Source organism: Chelonoidis abingdonii, chromosome 2, assembly GCF_003597395.2.
Source record: "Chelonoidis abingdonii isolate Lonesome George chromosome 2, CheloAbing_2.0, whole genome shotgun sequence".
Lineage (NCBI taxonomy): Eukaryota > Metazoa > Chordata > Testudines > Testudinidae > Chelonoidis > Chelonoidis abingdonii.
Window position 1 is genome coordinate 301,645,820 of NC_133770.1, and position 19,042 is coordinate 301,664,861.

Sequence of the window (19,042 nt, forward strand, 5' to 3'; positions counted from 1 at the left end):
CTAGCTTTTCCCTTCAAATTCTTTTTTGGCCTTCCTAATTGTATTTTGACACTTCATTTGCCAGAGTTTATGCTCCTTTTTATTTTCCTCAATAGGATTCAACTTCCACATTTTAAAGGATGCCTTTTTGCCTCTCACTGCTTCTTTTACTTTGTTGTTTAACCACAGTTGCACTTTTTTGGTTCTCTATGTTTTTTAATTTGGGGTATACATTTAAGTTGAGCTTCTATTATGGTGTCTTTAAAAAGTTTCCACGCAGTTTGCAGGGATTTCACTTTTTGCGCTGTTCCTTTTAATTTCTGTTTAACTAACTTCCTCATTTTTGTGTAGTTCCCCTTTCTGAAATTAAATGCTATAGTGTTGGGCTGTTGTGGTGTTTTCCCCGCCACAGGGATGTTAAATTTAATTATATTATGGTCTCTACTACCAAGCAGTTCAACTATAGTCACCTCTTGGACCTGATCCTGTCCTCCACTTAGAACTAAATCAAGAATTGCCTCTCCTCTTGCGGGTTCCAGGACTAGCTGCTTCAAGAAGTAGTCATTCAAGGTGTCAAGAAACTTTATTTCTGCATCCCATCCTGAGGTGAAATGTAGCCAGTCAATACGGGGATAGCTGAAACCCCCCATTATTAATATGGAGTTTTTGATTTTTATAGCCTCTCTAATCTCCCTGAGCATTTCATAGTCACTAGCATCATCCTGGTCAGGTGGCCGATAGTATATCCCCACTGCTATAGTCTTATTATTGAAGCATGGAATTACTATCCACAGAGAGTCTATGGTACAGTTTGGTTCATTTAAGATTTTTACTTCATTTGATTCTACACTTTCACATATAGTGCCACTCCCCCACCAGCATGTCCTGTTCTGTCCTTCTGATATATATTTTGTACTCTGGTATTACTGTGTCCCATCGATTATCCTTGTTCCACCAAGTTATGCCTATTATATCAATATCCTCATTTAATACGAGGCACTTTAGTTCACCCATCTTATTATTTATAGACTTCTAGTATTTGTATACAAGCACTTAAAAACTGACAGTTTTTAGCTGTCTGAATGGGATGCTTTTTCATTTGACTGTTTCTCATCAAATCCTACTCATATTTTATCATCCATCCTCTCCTCCTTACAAGGATACAGAGAATATCCATTAACAGATCCTCCCCTAAGTGATGTCTCTGTCTGAACCATATGCTCCTCCGCACCTGTCAGCTTCCCCCCAGCCCTTAGTTTAAAAACTGCTCTACAACCTTTTTAATTTTAAGTGCCGGCAATCTGGTTCCATTTTGGTTTCGGTGGAGCCCACTCTGATGCGTAGATTCTTTCCTGAAACTACCACTACCAACACCCCATCCCAGTTACATAGCATTTTTAGAGTGATGCAAAAACACACTAGATAGTCCTCATCACAGACCTCCAACATAGATCAGCATTAGCATCATTTTATACTTGACTTTGTACAGAACACAGTACATGGAAAGCACAGGGGTACTATAATGTAAGTGCAGAAGGAAAGAGCAGTGAAAGGCAGCACCAGGCTTGAGAGGCAGGCACAGTGGCAAGGGTGTTGCAAGTGACAGCATAGGAGAGGGTTTGGCAAGCAAAAGCATGTATCTTACAGGTAAACCCCAACTTCTGACTTTGTCTTCGCACAGCTCCTCTGCCCTTCTGGCTCCTCTCTTTAGATTGGCGAGAACGAGGACAGAAAAATAGTACTGGATATCATGGAGGCTGTCTTCCACTGCCTCCTGAAGGAGCATGGGTAGTCTTGACAGGCACTCCTGCACGATTTCTTGGACCTGAGCCTGGTGAGAACTGTCCTGAAAGGCAAACAAGAGAAGACCCTAACAGGGTAACGTAAAAAGCTCTAAGTGCAACAGGTACACGAGGCCATCTACATCCCTGCTGAGCTCTGCCAGATGCTTCAGAAGCATCCAGAGACCTGCACACAATGCAAGCAATCAACGTGGGCCTCCTGCTACATTGCATCAGGTCACTGGATGCTGGCTAAGTAGGACATAGAAGAATTAAAGAACATGACTGAGACTAACTTCGTACAGAACCCACAGCTCTGCTGGCCTACTAGATCTACATCCAGAGACAAGTTGGATGCAGTAATATCTTCTACCTGTTGGTGAGCAAGACAAGCTTCTTAACTACACAGAGCTCGTCTTCAGATAAGTTCAAAACCTTGTCTCTCTCACGAACAGAAGCTGGTCCAATAAAAAATATTACTGCACTCACCTTGTCTCTAATATCCTGGGACCGTCGCAGCTACAACACTGCATACAAACCTACATCCAATAAGTCTCCAAATCTCTCCAGTGGAAGATCATAAAAGCATGCACACATCAGATATGTGGGCACTCTGCACTACACTCAAAGGCAGCATGATGTCATGAGCCAAAGAGCTACAGCTCCTTAGCCACCCACATCTTTAAGAAAGAGGTACAGCCTACAGAAACCAGCCAGAAGTGATTCACACTGAGCCAAGCATTCACGCCACACCTCATACTCTAGGACCTGGCGTCTTCTGGCCAAAACTCCATAGTAAGAACAGTAAAGTGGCCACAGGCTGCACTTCAGAATTTTTGGAGCTGGATATGGCTCAGAGAATGCACTCTGGCATCCCCTGATTAAATACCTTCGCTTTCCTCCCTCTGCTACAAAGTGACCCTATGGAACCCATCTAACAAGTACGCTTCATAGGTCAGTACTGGACCAAGAACAATGGCATACAGTAGTATCTCAGAGTTACCAACTGACCAGTCAACACCTCATTTGGAATCAGAAGTACACAACCAGGCAATAGCAGAGGACCCGCCCGCCCCGCCGCCCTCTCTCCAAAAAAAAAAACAAAAACAAGTACAGCACTGTTAAATTACTAAAAAATAAAATCAAGGGAAAGCAGCATTTTTCTTCTGCACAGTAAAGTTTCAAAGCGGTATTAAGTCAATGCTCAGGTGCATACTGTTGAAAGAACGGTAATGTTTTGTTCAGAGTTACGAACATCTCAGTGTTACAAACAACCTCCATTCCCGAGGTGTTCGTAATTCTGAGGTTCTACTGTAATTACAATTTTTTCTCATGTACGAGTTTGTCTTTGGTTCATACTAATGACTGCTCATTGTCTGCCATCACTGCTGTCGCAGAAGAGTTCCATTCGGATTAGGTACTAGTCAGTCAACGTGAAATGCATTAAACAAGTTAAAATTAATCTTTGTGTTTTAAAGAGAGAAACTCAGGGCTTATGCTGCAAAGAGAGAGGAGAAGTAAGAAGAGTCTCTTCAGTTTCCTAAATATGTATGTTATTAAGCAGGAGTCTACTAGGCCATGCTGTCATTTTGCTGGCTGCCATTCCAGCATTTCTTCTCCATCCTGAGTAGGACCCAGGACAGCAGCATCATGCAATAAACCCAGGGTCCGCACAAATCACTAGAATGTGTCTATTCCAGTCGTTCTCAAACTGAGTCGGGACGCCAAACTGGGTCACGACCCCATTTTAATGGAGTCACCAGGGATGGCGTTAAACTTGCTGGGGCCCAGGGCTGAAGCTGGAGCCCGAGTCCTACCACTTAGGGCTGAAGCCAGAGCCCCAGGGCTTCAACCCTGGTTGGCAGGGCTCAGGAAACGGCCCCCGACCTGGGGCTGAAGCCCTTAGGTTTCGGCTTTGGCCCCCCCGGCCAGGGCAATGGGGATCAGGTTTTGGTTTTGGCCCCGGGAGGTGAGGCTCAGGCTCCAGTAGTCTAATGCCATCCCTGGTGACTCCGTTAAAACAGAGTCATGACTCAGTTTAGGGTCCCAACCCACAGTTCGAGAACCGCTGGAATAGACATATTGCCTGGGACTGTAGGGCTCAGGCTTCAGTGCCTCCTCCTGGGGTTGTGTAGTAATTTTTGTTATCAGGAGGGGGTCATGGTAAAATGAAGTTTGAGAACCCCTGGCCTATTCTATATTATGCATTTGCAAATACCTATCAGTTTTGAGGGAACTTTTGATAGTTGCTCAACCCAAATGAAAGGAAGTTAAAAATGTTAGCGTATGCTTACCTCTGCTCTCTGATTGGTCAGATAATTGACCACTTGACTTATGACACGAGCCACATTTCTGATCACCTTCTCTGTTGCCACCATGCTATGCTGCAAGGCCGTGTGAATGGCAAACTTCTTTAGAGCTGGTATTTCTGGACCAAGAGACAAGAGAACATGACCATTTCCCTGCATGGACCCTCTTCCTCAGAAATTATTTATGTTACATTAGCACTCAAGAGTCCTCAATCATAATCAGGACCCCACTGTGCCAGGCTTTGTACAAACACCTAGTTATCAGACAAAATATGAAAAGGAAGACTTGGAGAAGAGGACTAGGAAAACAGTGATGGGAAACATTTTGTTGTAAAAACTGTCAGAACTTGATGCAGACACATTTTTAAATAAGATATAAAACAAAAGTGATAGCTGTAATGCCTATTGGCCATGAACCCCGGAGAACACACTGAAACTGACCTCAAAGTTACAGGGGGGCGGAACACTGTTTCAGTGAGCAATCAAGCCAACAGATCGCTAACTCAGCAGCAGGATATCTGAGCTCAAGTTAGCAGGTGTTAATACCTGTATCCTCCTCATTGTGGAATACTTGTGGCTGCCCATCTCGGAGCAGTTTTCCATGCAATTTTAGATATTCTGTAGAGCTGACTGTGAAAACCTGAAGTTTCCCATGCTGGGATTCAACTTCACCAGGGTCACTTGTGTCTGAAGTAGCTAACTCTTCATCCTCAGTCTCCTCTTCTTCTTCATCTTCATCATCCTCAGCAAATGCTGCTTTTCTTCTCATTTCCTGAAACAAAGAACAGCCTCCATTGCACCTCTACTCAAAGTAGACTTGATCAATTGCAGAGGCTTTAGCTAAAATCTAGTTAGACACCAAATGAGCATTTCTTGTCTTTCTAAGAGATGTGCACTAGTTCAGCCAGAAGCTGCATTTGGTGTCGTTCTCTGGCTTGTGTTATTCAGAAAGTCATAATGGCAATGTATGGGTGAATGTACGACGTCTCCTGAAATTAGACAAACAAGAACATAGAGTTGCCCTCTACTAGATAACGTGCTTCTCATTAAAAAGGTGCCCTAACCATTCGTTTGTAGTACATATAGAAACATCAGCGATTCAGATTAAAGGAGTGGTAGCACCAAAAACATATGGATTCCCTTTAACTTTTCTTGAAGGCTGACATATCAGATTTCAGTTCTGGTTCACTGCATCCACTGACAATGTAAGAGCAGCGAAATCCAGATGGTGGGCCAGAAGTGCTGCCGCCTTCTGCAGAGACAGAGGTGGTGTTCCCATGGATTCCTACCTGAAGGCCGTTGTTGAAATCCACCCAAATCCGCTGTTTGGAAAACCTATTTCGGGACTGAACGCAGATCAGACTAATGTCACGAAGCTTCATATCTTTCTCTCTTTGCAAATTACTAATCTAAGTAAAGGAGAAAGGGGAGAAATGAGATTATACCCAGAACAGGCAATATCATTTAAAAAAAACCAAAGTTCCAGCTGCACCCAAAAGCTGAAGCTGCATGTGACCTGCACATTGTTGTTTGATTGGAATGTCACTGCTGTTCAGGGTCACGAATGACAAGGTTGCCAAAGGAACAGGAGGTTACTGACTGACACCTGGACGTTCTTCAAGATGTGTGGTCTCTATCTGTATTCTACTGTGGGTTACGCATGTGCACTATGCTCCTGGAACTGGAGAATTTGAAAGTAGTGTTCACTGGTCCATGCATGCCCCCTGGATCACCTTGTCTCTCCAACCAAGGTGATAAAGAACAAGGTGGACCAACCGCCTCTCCAGTTCCTTCTCCACTGTGAACCGGAGGAGATCCAAAGCAGAGAGAAAGGAGAGCAGATAGCTGAATAGGGACCACACATCTCAAAGAACCTCTAGTTATAAGTAAGCAACCTCCTCTTCTTAGAGTGATGGTCCCTATTGTATTCCAATGTGGGTAATTAACAAGCAGTACTTAAGTAGGAAGAGAGTGCGAGGATCTTGATGATAGGGCTGAGCAAAGGATTGCTGTTCCAAAGGAGGCATCAGCAGAAGATTCCTGGACTAGGGCAGTGGCATGTAAAGATGTGAACAGTGTCCCACGTGGATAGATTATAGATATCAAGGAGGATTACATCCTAAAGAGATGCCATAGTTGCAGCTTGTGCTCTCGTGGAATGAGCTCATCCCCCATGTGGGAGAGAGGCTCAATATTTGGTAACTGTAGAATGCAGCCCGAGATCCATTTGGAGATCCTGTGAGTCAAGATCGCTTGTCCCCTGAGTCTTTCTGTTATAGCAACAAATAGTCTTGGGGACTTCCTGATTGGTCTCGTTCTGTGTAGTTTTACCTAAGGCCTGCCAGACATTGAGGGTGTGGAGTCTCTGTCCCTCTGAGGAAGTGTGCGGTTTAGGGAAGAGTACAGGTAAGTGGATTGAATGGTCCAAGTGAAATTCCAAGACAACCTTGGGAGTGAATTTGGGGTGTAAACATAAAACTTTCTTTATAGAATGCAGCGTAAGGAGAATCCGCCATCATCAGTCCAAGTTCGCCAACCCTTCTGGCTGAGGTGATAAAGGTCTCAAGTTGCAAAGGGGGAAGTCTAGGTTGGATATTAGGAAAAACTATTTCACTAGGAGGGTGATAAAACACTGGAATGGGTTACCTAAGGAGGTGGTGCAATCTCCTTCCTTAGGAGTTTTTAAGGTCAGGCTTGACAAAGCCCTGGCTGGGATGATTTACTTGGGGATTGGTCCTGATTTGAGCAGGGGCTTGGATTAGATGACCTCCTGAGGTCCCTTCCAACCCTGATATTCTATGATTCGATCAAAGTGACTTTCATGGAAAGAAGAGACATGGAGCAGGAAGCTAAAGGTTTGAAGTATGACCTTGTAAATGCTGAGAGAACAAGGTTCAAGTCCCACTCAAGGGTAGGCTTGTGAACAGTCAGAAAGGTTCCAAGAAGGCCTTTCCAAAATCTGGTGGTCAATGGGTGAGCAAAGACCAAGTAGCCCTCAAAAGGACAGTATGCACTAATCACTGCCAGGTGGACTCACAAGAAGCTGATGGATAGGCCTGACATCTTTAGAGAAAAGGTATAGTCTAAAATGAGAGATATCTGAGGTGCCCAAGAAGAAAAATCTCTCCACTTAGCCAGGAGGAATCATCTAGTGGAATTCTTCCTACCATTAGAAAGTACGTCTCGTATGACTGCAGAACATGCATGTTTCAAGAACGACATCCATCCAAAAATCAAGCCCTGAGATGAAGAAAATGTAGATTGGGGTGTTTGATCTTGCCATTCTGCTGAGTCAGGAGTCTGGAGAGCGTTGGGAGGATGATTGGCATTCAGAATGACATGTGCAGAAAATTCAGAAACCAAAACTGTCTGGACCAGTAGAGTGATCAGGATAACCTGTGGCCTGTCCTACTGGATTTTGGAGGGTGAGAATGTTTTTTCAGTGTTTACACTGATTCTTCCCTGAGGGTCATCGAATCACAGGATTGAAAGGGACCCGAGAGGCCATCTAGTCCAGTCCCCTGCACTCATGGCAGGACTAAGTATTATCTAGACCATCCCTGACAGTGGTTTGTCTAACCTGCTCTTAAAAATCCCCAATGATGGAGATTCCACAACCTCCCTAGGCAATTTATTCCAGTGCTTCACCACCTTGACAGGAAGTTTTTCCTAATGTCCAACCTAAACCTCTCTTGCTGCAATTTAAGCCCATTGCTTCTTGTCCTACCCTCAGAAGTTAAGAAAAATTTGTCCCCTCCCAGTCTTCTCCTTTCCAGCCTAAACAAACCCATTTTTTTCAATCTTTCCTCACAGGTCATGTCTTCTAGACCTTTAATCATTTTTGTTTCTCTTCTTTAGATTCTCTCCAATTTGTCCACATCTTTCCTGAAATGTGGCGCCCAGAACTGGACACAATACTCTAGTTGAGGCCTAATCAGCAGAGTAGAGGGGAGTGGAAGAATCACTTTTCGTGTCTTGCTTACAAACACTCCTGCCGATACATCCCAGGATAATGTTCGCTTTTTTTGCTACCATGTTATACTGTTGACTCATATTTAGCTTGTGATTCACTGTGACCCCCCAGATCCCTTTCTGCAGTACTCCTTCCTAGGCAGTCACTTCCCATTTTGTATGCATGCTACAGATTGTTCCTTCCTAAGTGGAGCACTTTGCATTTGTCCTTATTGAATTTCATCCTATTTACTTCGGACCATTTCTCCAGTTTGTCCAGATTGTTTTGAATTTTAATCTTATCCTCCAAAACACTTCCAACCCCTCCCAGCTTGGTATCGCCCGCAAACTTTATAAGTGTACTCTCTGTGCCATTAGCTGAAACATCAATGAAAATTTTTGAACCAAACTGGACTCGGAACTCATCCCTATGGGACCCTACTTGATGTCCCCTTCCAGCTGGATTGTGAACCACTGATAACTACTCTCTGGCAGCAGTTTTCCAACCAGTTATGCATTCATCTTATAGTAGCTCCATCTAGATGTATTTCCTAGTTTGTTTAGGAGAAGGTCATACAAGACAGGATCAAAAGCCTCACTAAAGTCAAGATAAACTACATCTACCACTTTCCCCCTTCCACAAGGATGGTTAGCCTGCCACAGAAAGCTATTAGGTTGAAGAGGAAGTGTAGCATCAGTAGAGTTGACGCATGGGCCTTCTGGCATGATTTACCAATAAGGAGCTAGGTGTCAAGGTAAAGGATTCTGGGGGTGGTCACTATGCCAAAAGGAAGCACTCTGTAATGAAAATGGTCAGCCCCATCATGAATCTGAGGAAGCATCTGTGAACAAGATGAATATCTACATGAAAGTAGATGTCCTTCATATTAAGAGCTGTAAACCACATGTTCTTTTTTGGGATCATAATACAGAGGTCTGCGTGACCATACAAATCTTGAGTTTACGAACGAAGTGACTGAGGTGGTGGAGGTTGAGAACTGGTCTCCATAGGCCCTTCTTTTGGGTTATAAAAAAAGTCAGTCAAGTAAGAGCTGCTCCTTGGTATCTAGCGGGGATATGTTCTATCACTCCTCCCTCTGATAGGCAGTCCACCTCTTGCTTGAGAATAGTCTTGTGAGAGTAGTCCCTAATGGAGGGAGGAGAAGGGGGTTGTGGAGGAGGTAGGAATGCAAACTCAATCATATAGCCAGTGCAGATGACGTTCAGCACCCACTGGTCTGTTACTACATTCTAGAGGTTGAGAGAGTGCCAGACAAGCTACAAATGGCATGTGAAAGTCGGACAATGTTTGGCCTAGTGGTTCACCGCTTGTATGGTCCCTTCAAAAATTGTGCCTCACTGGGTGGTTGAGACTGGGAGGTCAAGCCTGTTGCCGGTGCAGGGAAGCGAGTCCTTTGAACATTCTGTTCCACAGGGCATCTGATGAAAAAAAACTGTTGAGCTACATGTCTAGTTCTAGATGATTGTCAATGGAACTTTCTCTTGGGAGCAGGTGTATATGTCCCCAAAGGGTGGAGGATAGCCCTAGAGTCCTTCAAACTACTGAGGAATTCATCCATCTTCTGACTGACTAATTGTAATTCATTGAAGGGGAGTTCCTCCATAGTATTCTGGACCTCTCAAGGGAACTTGACACATGCTATGACTGCACCAGACAATGGTAGTAGCCATGGCTCTAGAGGATACGTCAATGGCATCAACTCTGTATTGGAGGGAAGTCCTGACTCTTAGTTTGACTCTGTCTATCAATGTCTGGAAACAAACTCTATCCTGTTGTGGAAGACTGTCAGTGAACTCCGCGAACTTAGAGTAGTTCAGGAAGTCATACTTGACCATTAATGGCTGGCAGTTGGCTATCCTGAACTGGATATCAGATGACAAGACGACCTTTCTCCCCAATAAGTCTGGGCACATACTCTCTTCGACTGCAGGAGCAGACTGTGGGTGTTGCTGCCTAGCCTTTTCAGAAGCTGCCTAAACCAAAGACTTGGGAGGAGGGTGAGAAAACAAAATTTCAGCCCCTTTGGCTGGCGCAAATTTTTCCATCCAGTTGGGAATGGAAGCACAGCTGGCAGGAATGTGCCAAACAGCCTTCATTGGCTCCATTATAGCTTAGTTTATGGGGAGCACTATTTTGTTGGATCCAGATGGGTGGAGGATGTCAAGGAGTTTGTGCTGGGATTCCTGGAACTATTCATGAGGAATCTGTAGTTCTCCAGCAACCCTATAATGAAGATCCTAGAACTGCCTGAATTCACTGGGGGGAGGGAGGGAGACATGAGGGTTACTGCTTCATCCAGAGACAAAGATAGCAGTCTTGCTGGTTCTGGCAGAACCGCTGGATCCAGTGCATATTGCTCTTCCTCCTCTGAAGGATCTGGGGGGGTGGGGTGGGGGATCAGTCTCTCCATCAACAGGAGGCAAGGAGTGACTCCCTAGTAGACTTGAGACACTCTGCAGAGCGGTACTAGTCCCAGGGCCCCCAATATGGCCAGTAGGAAGGGTTAAAAGGGGGACATGGAAGCCTCAATGGCATGAAGTGCCAGTGGCTCCAAGCTAAATGCGGAAGTTGGTCCCAAGAAGGTGTAACTCTTTTGAGTGGTGAAGGATACGTGGGTAAGGAAACACAGGTTCCTCAGGTGGTCTGAAGTCTCCTGATGAGGAGAAAGCCGATTCCTGTTCCAGAGGTGGTGCCGCTGAAGGAAAGTTGTATCTTGAGGAAGGAACAGGCAATAAATTTCTCTGAGCTGTTGATTTCCAGCCGGTATTATAACATTTCTGGAAAGGAACAGACCCAATGGAGGAGATGCCAGATCCAGGAGTACGAAGATGTCCTGTGGAGCGGCCTGGGACTCAGTTCTCCCCAGTATAAGAGTTGTTGCCTTTGTCTGGAATATCAGAGCTGGAGAAGTTTCAGAGTAGCAGCCGTGTTAGTTTGCATCCGCAAAAAGAACAGGAGTACTTGTGGCAACTTAGAGACTAACAAATTTATTTGAGTATATGCTTTTGTGGGCTACAGCCCACTTCTTCGGCTGCATAGAATGGAACATATATTGAGGAGATATATATACACATATAGAAAGCACGAAAAGGTGGGAGTTGTCTAACCAACTCAGAGGTCAATTAAGTAAGAGAAAAAAAACTTTTGAAGTGATAATCAAGATAGACCAGTACAGACAGTTTGATAAGAAGTGTGAGAATACTTACAAGGGGAGATAGATTCAATGTTTGTAATGGCCCAGCCATTCCCAGTCCCTATTTAAGCCTAAGTTGATTGTATCTAGCTTGCATACCAATTCCAACTCAGCAGTTTCTCGCTGGCGTCTGTTTTTGAAGTTTTTCTGTTGCAAAATTGCCACCCGCAGGTCCGTCATTCAATGACCAGACAGGTTAAAGTGTTCTCCTACTGGTTTTTGAGTATCATGATTCCTGATATCAGATTTGTGTCCATAATTCTTTTGCAGAGAGACTGTCTGGTTTGGCCAATGTACATAGCAGAGGGGCACTGTTGGCACATATCACATTGGTACATGTGCAGGTGAATGAGCCCCTGATGGTATGGCTGATGTGATTAGGTCCTCTGATGGTGTCCCCTGAATAGATATGTGGACAGAGTTGGCATTGTTGCAAGGACAGGTTCCTGGGTTAGTGTTTTTGTTCAGTGATGTGTGGTTGCTGGTGAGTACTTGCTTCAGGCTGGGGGACTGTAAGCAAGGAGTTGGAGAGAGTGCTGTCAAAGACTGTGCCTCAAGTAGGAGGTGAATTGTCTTTGGCAGAGCCAACAGATCCTGAGGTCTGGGAGGTGCCGAGAACAATACAGGCTGATTGCTTTCCAGTAATTATGGAGCTTGATGTTTATGGACTTTCTTGTTAAGCCTCTGGGACTTAAGATGTACCACAGTAGAACCTCAGAGTTACAAACTGACCCTTCAACCATACATCTCATTTGGAATCATAAGTACACTATCAGGCAGAAGCCGAGCCCCTCCTCTAACCTCCCCAAAAAAGCAAATACAGTACAGTACTATGTTAAATGCAGACTACTAAAAAAAGACTTGACAAGGTGAGGAACTGTTTCTGTGCTTGCTTCATTTAAATAAAGATGGTTAAAAGCTGGATTTTTCTTCTCCATAGTAAAGTTTCAAAGCTGTATTAAGTTAATGTTCAGTTGCAAACTTTTGAAAGAACCACCATAATGTTTTGTTCAGAGTTATGAACAACCTCCATTCCCAAGGTGCTAGTAACTGAGGTTCTACTGTAAGTCCTCTTGCGCTGAGGTGCTGAGCTCTTTAGAGTCAAATCCGATGCCTCTGAAGTGGATTTTGCGGAAGACAGTCTCAGGCATATGAAAATGCCTCCTGGGTTCCTGAGAAGATCCTGCCAGGGGGTCTATGGGGGTAGCATCTCTGGCATCAGTATCAGACTTCGCAGCAGGAAGCCTCTGCCTTGCTTAGTCCAGCTGATGTACAGAGGTTTCTCCAGTCTGGGTCCAACTGAAGGCTTGCAGTCTTTTCCTTGGAGGTGTTTTCAAAAGTGGAGTTCCTGCCCTTCCCAGGTACAGCTGGGGAATGAGTGGCAGATACTGCACCTCACATTGCTTTGGGGAAGCAATGTGAGCTTCCCCAAAGCAATATAGGCATAGTGGCTGTCACTGACAAAGAAGGATTGCAGGCAGGAAACATAGTTTGAAGCCCTGAGTCCTGGGCTCAGTCCAGTATCCACATGGGGCATTAGGGGGAAGGGAAGTGTTCCCCCTAAAATTAATCTAGCACTACAAAACTATGAAAACACTAAAATTATTAACTGTACAAGGCGCTAAAAACTAATTTACAAAGCTAATTAATATCTTAAGGGATGAAGCCAAAGCTATGGACAGAGAGATTCCGACCTGGCTCATGCAGTGGTGAGAAGGAACTGGAGAGGCGGTTGATCTGCCCCACCTTTTATCCACTATCAGAAACATGAAGTGTGCTAGGGCACATGTGCAGACCAGTGGACAGTACTTTCAAATTCTCCAGCTCCAGTCACATGGTACGCATGCATAACCCACAGTGGAACATGTTAGGGACCATCACTTAAAGAAGAATCCACATTTCCTCGTTTGAGCAAAAAGTTGGTCAGATCATGGCTCCCAAGGACACTCACTCTGAATTCCTTCTCTAGGATTTTCTTCCTAAGATCATTTTCTTTCTGGAATGAGGCTGGATTTTCTGCTCCAGGTCCTTGCTGTTGCTGCTATAAAAGAACAGAATACTGGAAGCATTAAAAACATTAGAAATTTAAAGTTCCACACTATTCCAATCACCAGGCTGTCCCCTATAGGTAATCTAGACCTTAATGGGTTTTATGAGTTTTTTAAAAAGTGATATTTCCTAAGGTTGGGAGGGAGGGGGGCGTGTTTAAATCAGAAAAATTCCATGAACTAGAAACATCTGGCTAGACACAACTGAACACAACAAAGCTTTCTACTGCACAAATCACTGACATTTCCAGAAGAGAACATTGAGGGAGTCCTCAAGACTCATCACACCCAAGCACAGCAGTGACTGGCACTCCACATCAATGTTATAGTGATAAAATTGAGATTAAGTAAAAGACAAGTAAAAGACGAGAGGCTACCTTTTGTGTAAGCCTCTCTACTCATTTTGCCTGAGGACATGACACAAGAAGAGAAGACACGCATGTAAGCTTGGCTCCAAACTCTTGAGGCATAGTTAATTTGTTTATTTTCTCTATAAAAGGTCCCTATACAATCGTACCACTGTTTTCAAGTGAATAAAATTAATCTAACTATCACTGTATGTTAATAATTCTTAGTATTATTTTGTAGCAAATCAGGATTGGGGCCTTGTTGTACTGAGTGCTATATTAATACATAGTAAGAGACAAACCCTGATCTGAAGAGTTTACAGATTAAGACTAGATAAAAGAAATGAGTAACTAAACAGGAAAACATGGGTAAGGTAGGAAAGGGGTTACAGGGATAGGACATATAGACTTGAGCACAGTCTGATGGTTTCAAATAGTTAGTTGCACAATATATATCAGCAATAACAAATCCTAGTATTGAGTCAGAATTTTCATCCATCCATCCACTGCAATAGCTATTTTAGGGTATGTCTACACTACGGGATTATTCCGATTTTACATAAACCGGCTTTGTAAAACAGATTGTATAAAGTCGAGTGCATGTTGCCATACTAAGCACATTAATTTGGCGGTGTGCATCCATGCACCGAGGCTAGCGTCGATTTCTGGAGCGTTGCACTGTGGGTAGCTATCCCATAGCTATCCCATAGTTCCTGCAGTCGCCCCCGCTCATTGGAATTCTGGGTTGAGATCCCAATGCATGATGGTGCAGAAACAGTGGTCACGGGTGATTCTCGGTAAGTGTCATCACTCATTCCTTCCTCCGTGAAAGCAATGGCAGACAATCATTTCGCGTCCTTCTTCCCTGGATTGTCCTGGCAGACGCCATAGCATGGCAACCATGGAGCCTGTTTTGCCTTTTGTCACTGCCACCATATGTGTACTGGATGCCACTGACAGAGGCAGTACTGCAGCGCTACACAGCAGCATTCATTTGCCATTGCAAGGCAGCAGAGGTTACCAGTCGTTTGGTACGCGTCTGTGTGCCACGTGTAAACTGTGAATGAGATGACGTTATCAGTCTTCTGTACATCTCTGATGTCATGGGTGCTCCTGGATGCCTTAAGCTTGAGGCTCGCCGGACGGCGAGAACAGACAAAAATGGAAGCAACTCCCGAGTCAATCCCTCTAGTTTTGGTCTAACAAATAGATCAGTCCTGGTCTAGAAAGGGGCAGAGCTGTAACTAGAAGAGACAGAGATGTATCAGAGATACAACAGAGAGCGACAATCAGTCGCCACAAAATGATCAGATCCCAGCACGATTAATGATGAGCTGCATGCCATTCACACGCTTGGGGATTGTGTCTCTGGTCACAGTTCACCACAGGCTCCGAACCAGTCTACGCATGTGATTCCCTTCTCCCCAACCAGGAACCAAGAGGGCAAACGGCGCCCATGTCTACGATTACCCGCAGAAATGATGAGCTGCATGCCATTCAACGGGGAGGTGCCTGCAACAACCCCGCCTGTTGATCCTCTCCCCAACACTTTCTTGGGCTACCCATGCATGTCCCATTTCCCAGTGTATGAAGATAATACAAGAATCGCAGGAATAACGAACATGACTTTTAGTGAGAAAAATGAGGGGGCAGGCATCCTCCAGCTGCTATGAATCAGTCAGCAGCAGTGGACATATATACGTAGCGGGGGAGAAAGCCCCAGCACTCCGCCACTGAATCCTGATAGTCCAGGCAGTATCAGAAATCTTTTTCTTTGACATGCAAAGGGGGGGGCCTCGATGGAACCAGCCCCATTGCTATGATGGGACGTTATCGAGCCGTTTGTACAGCTACCGCGAATGACAGGGAAATCATCCATTTTTTACCGGCGCCTGGCCGAGCTCATCTGAGGCAGCCAGGAGCACTCACGGATGATGACTGAAAGGACGGGTCAGTCGCTTTTGCATGCCCCGGGGCGGGGAGGGGAGAGGATGCTGCTATTGCGTTGCCGCAGCACCAATCTACAGGCATGCAGTAGCATAGGTACATATGAAAAATCAAGAACATTTTTTCCTTTTCTTTCAGGGGGGGAGGGGGGGTTAATTGATAATTATACCCTGAACACCCAGACAACTGTGTTGACCTACAGGCATTGGAGCAGCCAAGAAGCAGATGCTTTTCGGAGACCGTGGGGACGTGGGAAGATGGAGTCCTCAGTAACCCCCTCCCTCCCTCATGAGCGTCCATTTGATTCTTTGGATTTTCTGTTACGCTTGTCACCAGCACTGTGCGTGTGGACGCTGTCTGTCGTAGCTGGAATGTTTTTTTCAAATCTTGGCATTTCGTCTTCTGTAGTAGTGTGATAGAACAGATTTGTCTGCCCCAACAGCGATCAGATCCAGTATCTCCCTAGGCCTATGTGGAGCCTTTTGGATTTAGGACGCACCGCCCGTGCTGATAGAACTCATGCTGGCAAACAGAATGAAATTCAAAGTTTCGCGGGCTTCCTGTTTTACCTGCCAGTGGCTCCGAGTTCGGATGCTGTCCAGAGCAGTCACAATGGTGCACTGTGGGATACCGCCCAGAGGCCAATACTGTCAATTTGCGGCCACACTAACCCTAATCCGATATGGTAATACCGATTTCAGCGCTACTCCTCTCATCAGAGAGGAGTACAGAAACCGATATAAAGGACCTTGTTGTGTGGAAGGGTGCAGCGTTAAATCAGCTTAACACTGCTAAAATCAGTTTAAACGTGTAGTGTAGACCAGGCCTAAGTCTCTCTTGACCTATCACAAATGAAGTACAACGCCTAACTTCCGTTCATATTTAGACTACGGAATAGCCTTCCAAGAGAAGAGGAAGCTCTGTTGCTTAGGCTGTTTCAAACCATACAGGGCAAAACACTGGAGGAACATATTGTAGGGTACAGTTCAGCACTGTCTCCTGGGTGATGGACTAGATCTAAGAGCATTTTCCTCTGTAACCTGGCAGTCTGAGAGCTGAGGATCCCCTACATCTCCTCTTATTGTGCTGCTCCCAAGGTTTGAGTCAGATTTTCTTCATATGTGATCTCTGAATTATCCATTCTCCTTTTCTCCACACTGGAATAACTAACTATAACAAGCCTTTCTCCAGGTTTGAAATACAGCCCATCGGAGTCTGAGTGGCAGGGGTGAAGGTAGCTGGAGGATAACAGCTGTTTTAACCACTAACAAACATAATTTTCTACTGCCTGGAGGCCGTTTCCAGACCCAAACGTATCTGCCACCCAGTGTCTTGTGCTAGGAGGCAGAAAATAATTACCAACCTCTTGCTGGAGTTGAGCATAAAGTGTGTCCTTCTCCATCTCCATTTGCACCCGCTGATTTTCCAGCTCTTCCAGTGATTTTTCTATGGGCTGGATTTCATCTCTTAAATCCAGATCACTGCAAGATCCAGGTCATTTAAAAGTTAGGCTATAAAAAAGTGAGCCACTACAAAAAATAGACATTGCACACACCAATATTCTACTTGATTTTAAGTGGATATTTTTGCTGTAAAAGAATTACACGATATTCTGCTTTAATTGCTTGATTACTAACAGCAATTCACTGTGAACAAATCTGACAATCCTGTGCCACTCATTTTGTTTGCAAACCTTTCCCAGATAGGAGAGTTCAATGGCTCACTGGTTTGCATACCACACTATAATCTAGGGCCCTCATGCTATAGGGCAGACGTGGGCAAACTACGGCCCACAGGCCACATCCGGCCCATGGGACCGTACTGCCCAGCCCCTGAGCTCCCAGCTGGGGAGCCTAGTCCCTGGCCCCTCTCCCACTGTCCCCCCTCCCCTGCAGCCACGCTGCCGCATGGGCTGCACTCTGGCCTGCCGCTCCCACTGGGCAGCGTGGGGAGCGCAGCTGGCTCTAGCCGGGTGTTGCAGCTGCAAGCTCCTACTGCTGGTAAGGGGAGCACAAATATGGAGGTAATGTGTGACACATGGAGTGCAGGGGACTGGATTAGATGACCTCTTGAGGTCCCTTCCAGTTCTATGATTCTACATTGGTGCATACAACAAAATTCATGTGGTGGGGATGGGGCAAGAGGGTCAGACTCTGGCTTGCTGCACAGTAACTTGCAAGCCCTTAGTCTCAGTGGGATAACCTCTACATTCTACCTCTACTTGTAATCTGTCCCATTTTATGAAAAAGTTAAGAGCATCTCTTGTACCCCGGCAAGTTGCTGAAGAGGTTCTCAATTTAACAGAGCTTGAGTGATCAACCACTACCTCATGCAAGACATGCTACTGCAGCAGACTCATAAGAGTTGAAGTTACCTCATTATTTCTGTAACGTTGAAGCTGTCAGTCTTAGTACAAACAAAAGCTAAACTCCCATATTGGCCATCCATGAGTAGCTGCCTCCGCAAGTTTTCACTCAGCATTTCTTTGGCAGTCTTATCATCCACTGCTCTGGTGATGTTGGCTACTACCCATACTGCATTGCAGTTCTTTACATACTAAAGGATGGAAAGAAAAAAGTCAGTTTACAGGACAACTGCAGTGATTAGTTTCAGAATCTCCAAATCTGTATGGGTGTCTAAGTGGCAGAGTGACACTTAAAGCAGGTCTACACTATGGGGCTAAGCTGACCTAAGTTATGCAACTCCAGCTACGTGAATAACCTTAGGTCCAGCGTACCGTAGGTCGACTTATTGCAGTGTTTACACCGCACTAGATCGATGGGAGAAACCGTCCCATTGACTTACCTTATGCTTCTTGTTCCAGTAGAGTACCAGAGTCGACGGGAGAGCGATCGGTGGTCGATTTAGCATGTATTCGCTAAATCGACCCCCGGTGGATCAATCACCGTGCGTCGATCCCCTGGTAAGTTGAGACAAGCCCTTAGAAATATTAAGTGGAAGCTCCAGCTGGATAATGCAAAAGGAAAGAATTTCAAATCTATTTATGTGCCTAGGCTTTCAGAGTTGCTATATAACAGTTACATGTGTCTAGCAGTGGTGAACCATTTTCCAAATTTAACATTAATCAGAGTTTTTTCTGAACTCTGTAACCTACTGAGGCACTATAAAAGACAGTTGCCCAGATTTTCGCAGAATGTACCAATACAAACACAATTTAGCAGTGTTGCTGATGGAGATGTACAAAAGGGATTGCAATGGCAGAAAGGTCTGCACAGACACAAACACAGGTGTGTTACGTCTGACTGGTTAACAGTTCTTCCAGCTGCTTACAAAAACTCGCTTGTACTGTGAAGAGGGCCTGAGTGTAAAACATCAATTCCAAAAAAAAAGACGGTTACTCACCTTTGTAACTGTTGTTCTTCGAGATGTGTTGCTCATATCCATTCCAGTTAGGTGTGTGCGCGCCGCGTGCACGTTCGTCGGAAGATTTTTACCCTAGCAACA

The 19,042-nt window shown here is 44.9% G+C and overlaps 1 protein-coding gene across 2 annotated transcripts in view; it reads right to left on the reverse strand.

The window, feature by feature from the left end:
• Window positions 1-740: 740 nt before the first annotated feature.
• The window catches only part of LOC116838398 (uncharacterized), a 63,388-nt gene continuing 45,086 nt past the window's right edge, over window positions 741-19,042 (reverse strand). The window contains exons 10-16 of one of the 2 annotated variants that reach the window (XM_032803542.2): window positions 17,952-18,133; window positions 16,941-17,058; window positions 13,187-13,276; window positions 5,359-5,478; window positions 4,616-4,841; window positions 4,055-4,188; window positions 741-1,825 (exon numbers count right to left, since the gene is read on the reverse strand). In XM_032803542.2, the coding sequence (XP_032659433.1) occupies window positions 1,412-1,825; window positions 4,055-4,188; window positions 4,616-4,841; window positions 5,359-5,478; window positions 13,187-13,276; window positions 16,941-17,058; window positions 17,952-18,133 (1,284 nt within the window). In that variant the 3' untranslated portion in view covers window positions 741-1,411. The remainder of the gene's footprint in view (window positions 1,826-4,054; window positions 4,189-4,615; window positions 4,842-5,358; window positions 5,479-13,186; window positions 13,277-16,940; window positions 17,059-17,951; window positions 18,134-19,042) is intronic. The other variant, XM_032803539.2, reaches the window with a different exon arrangement.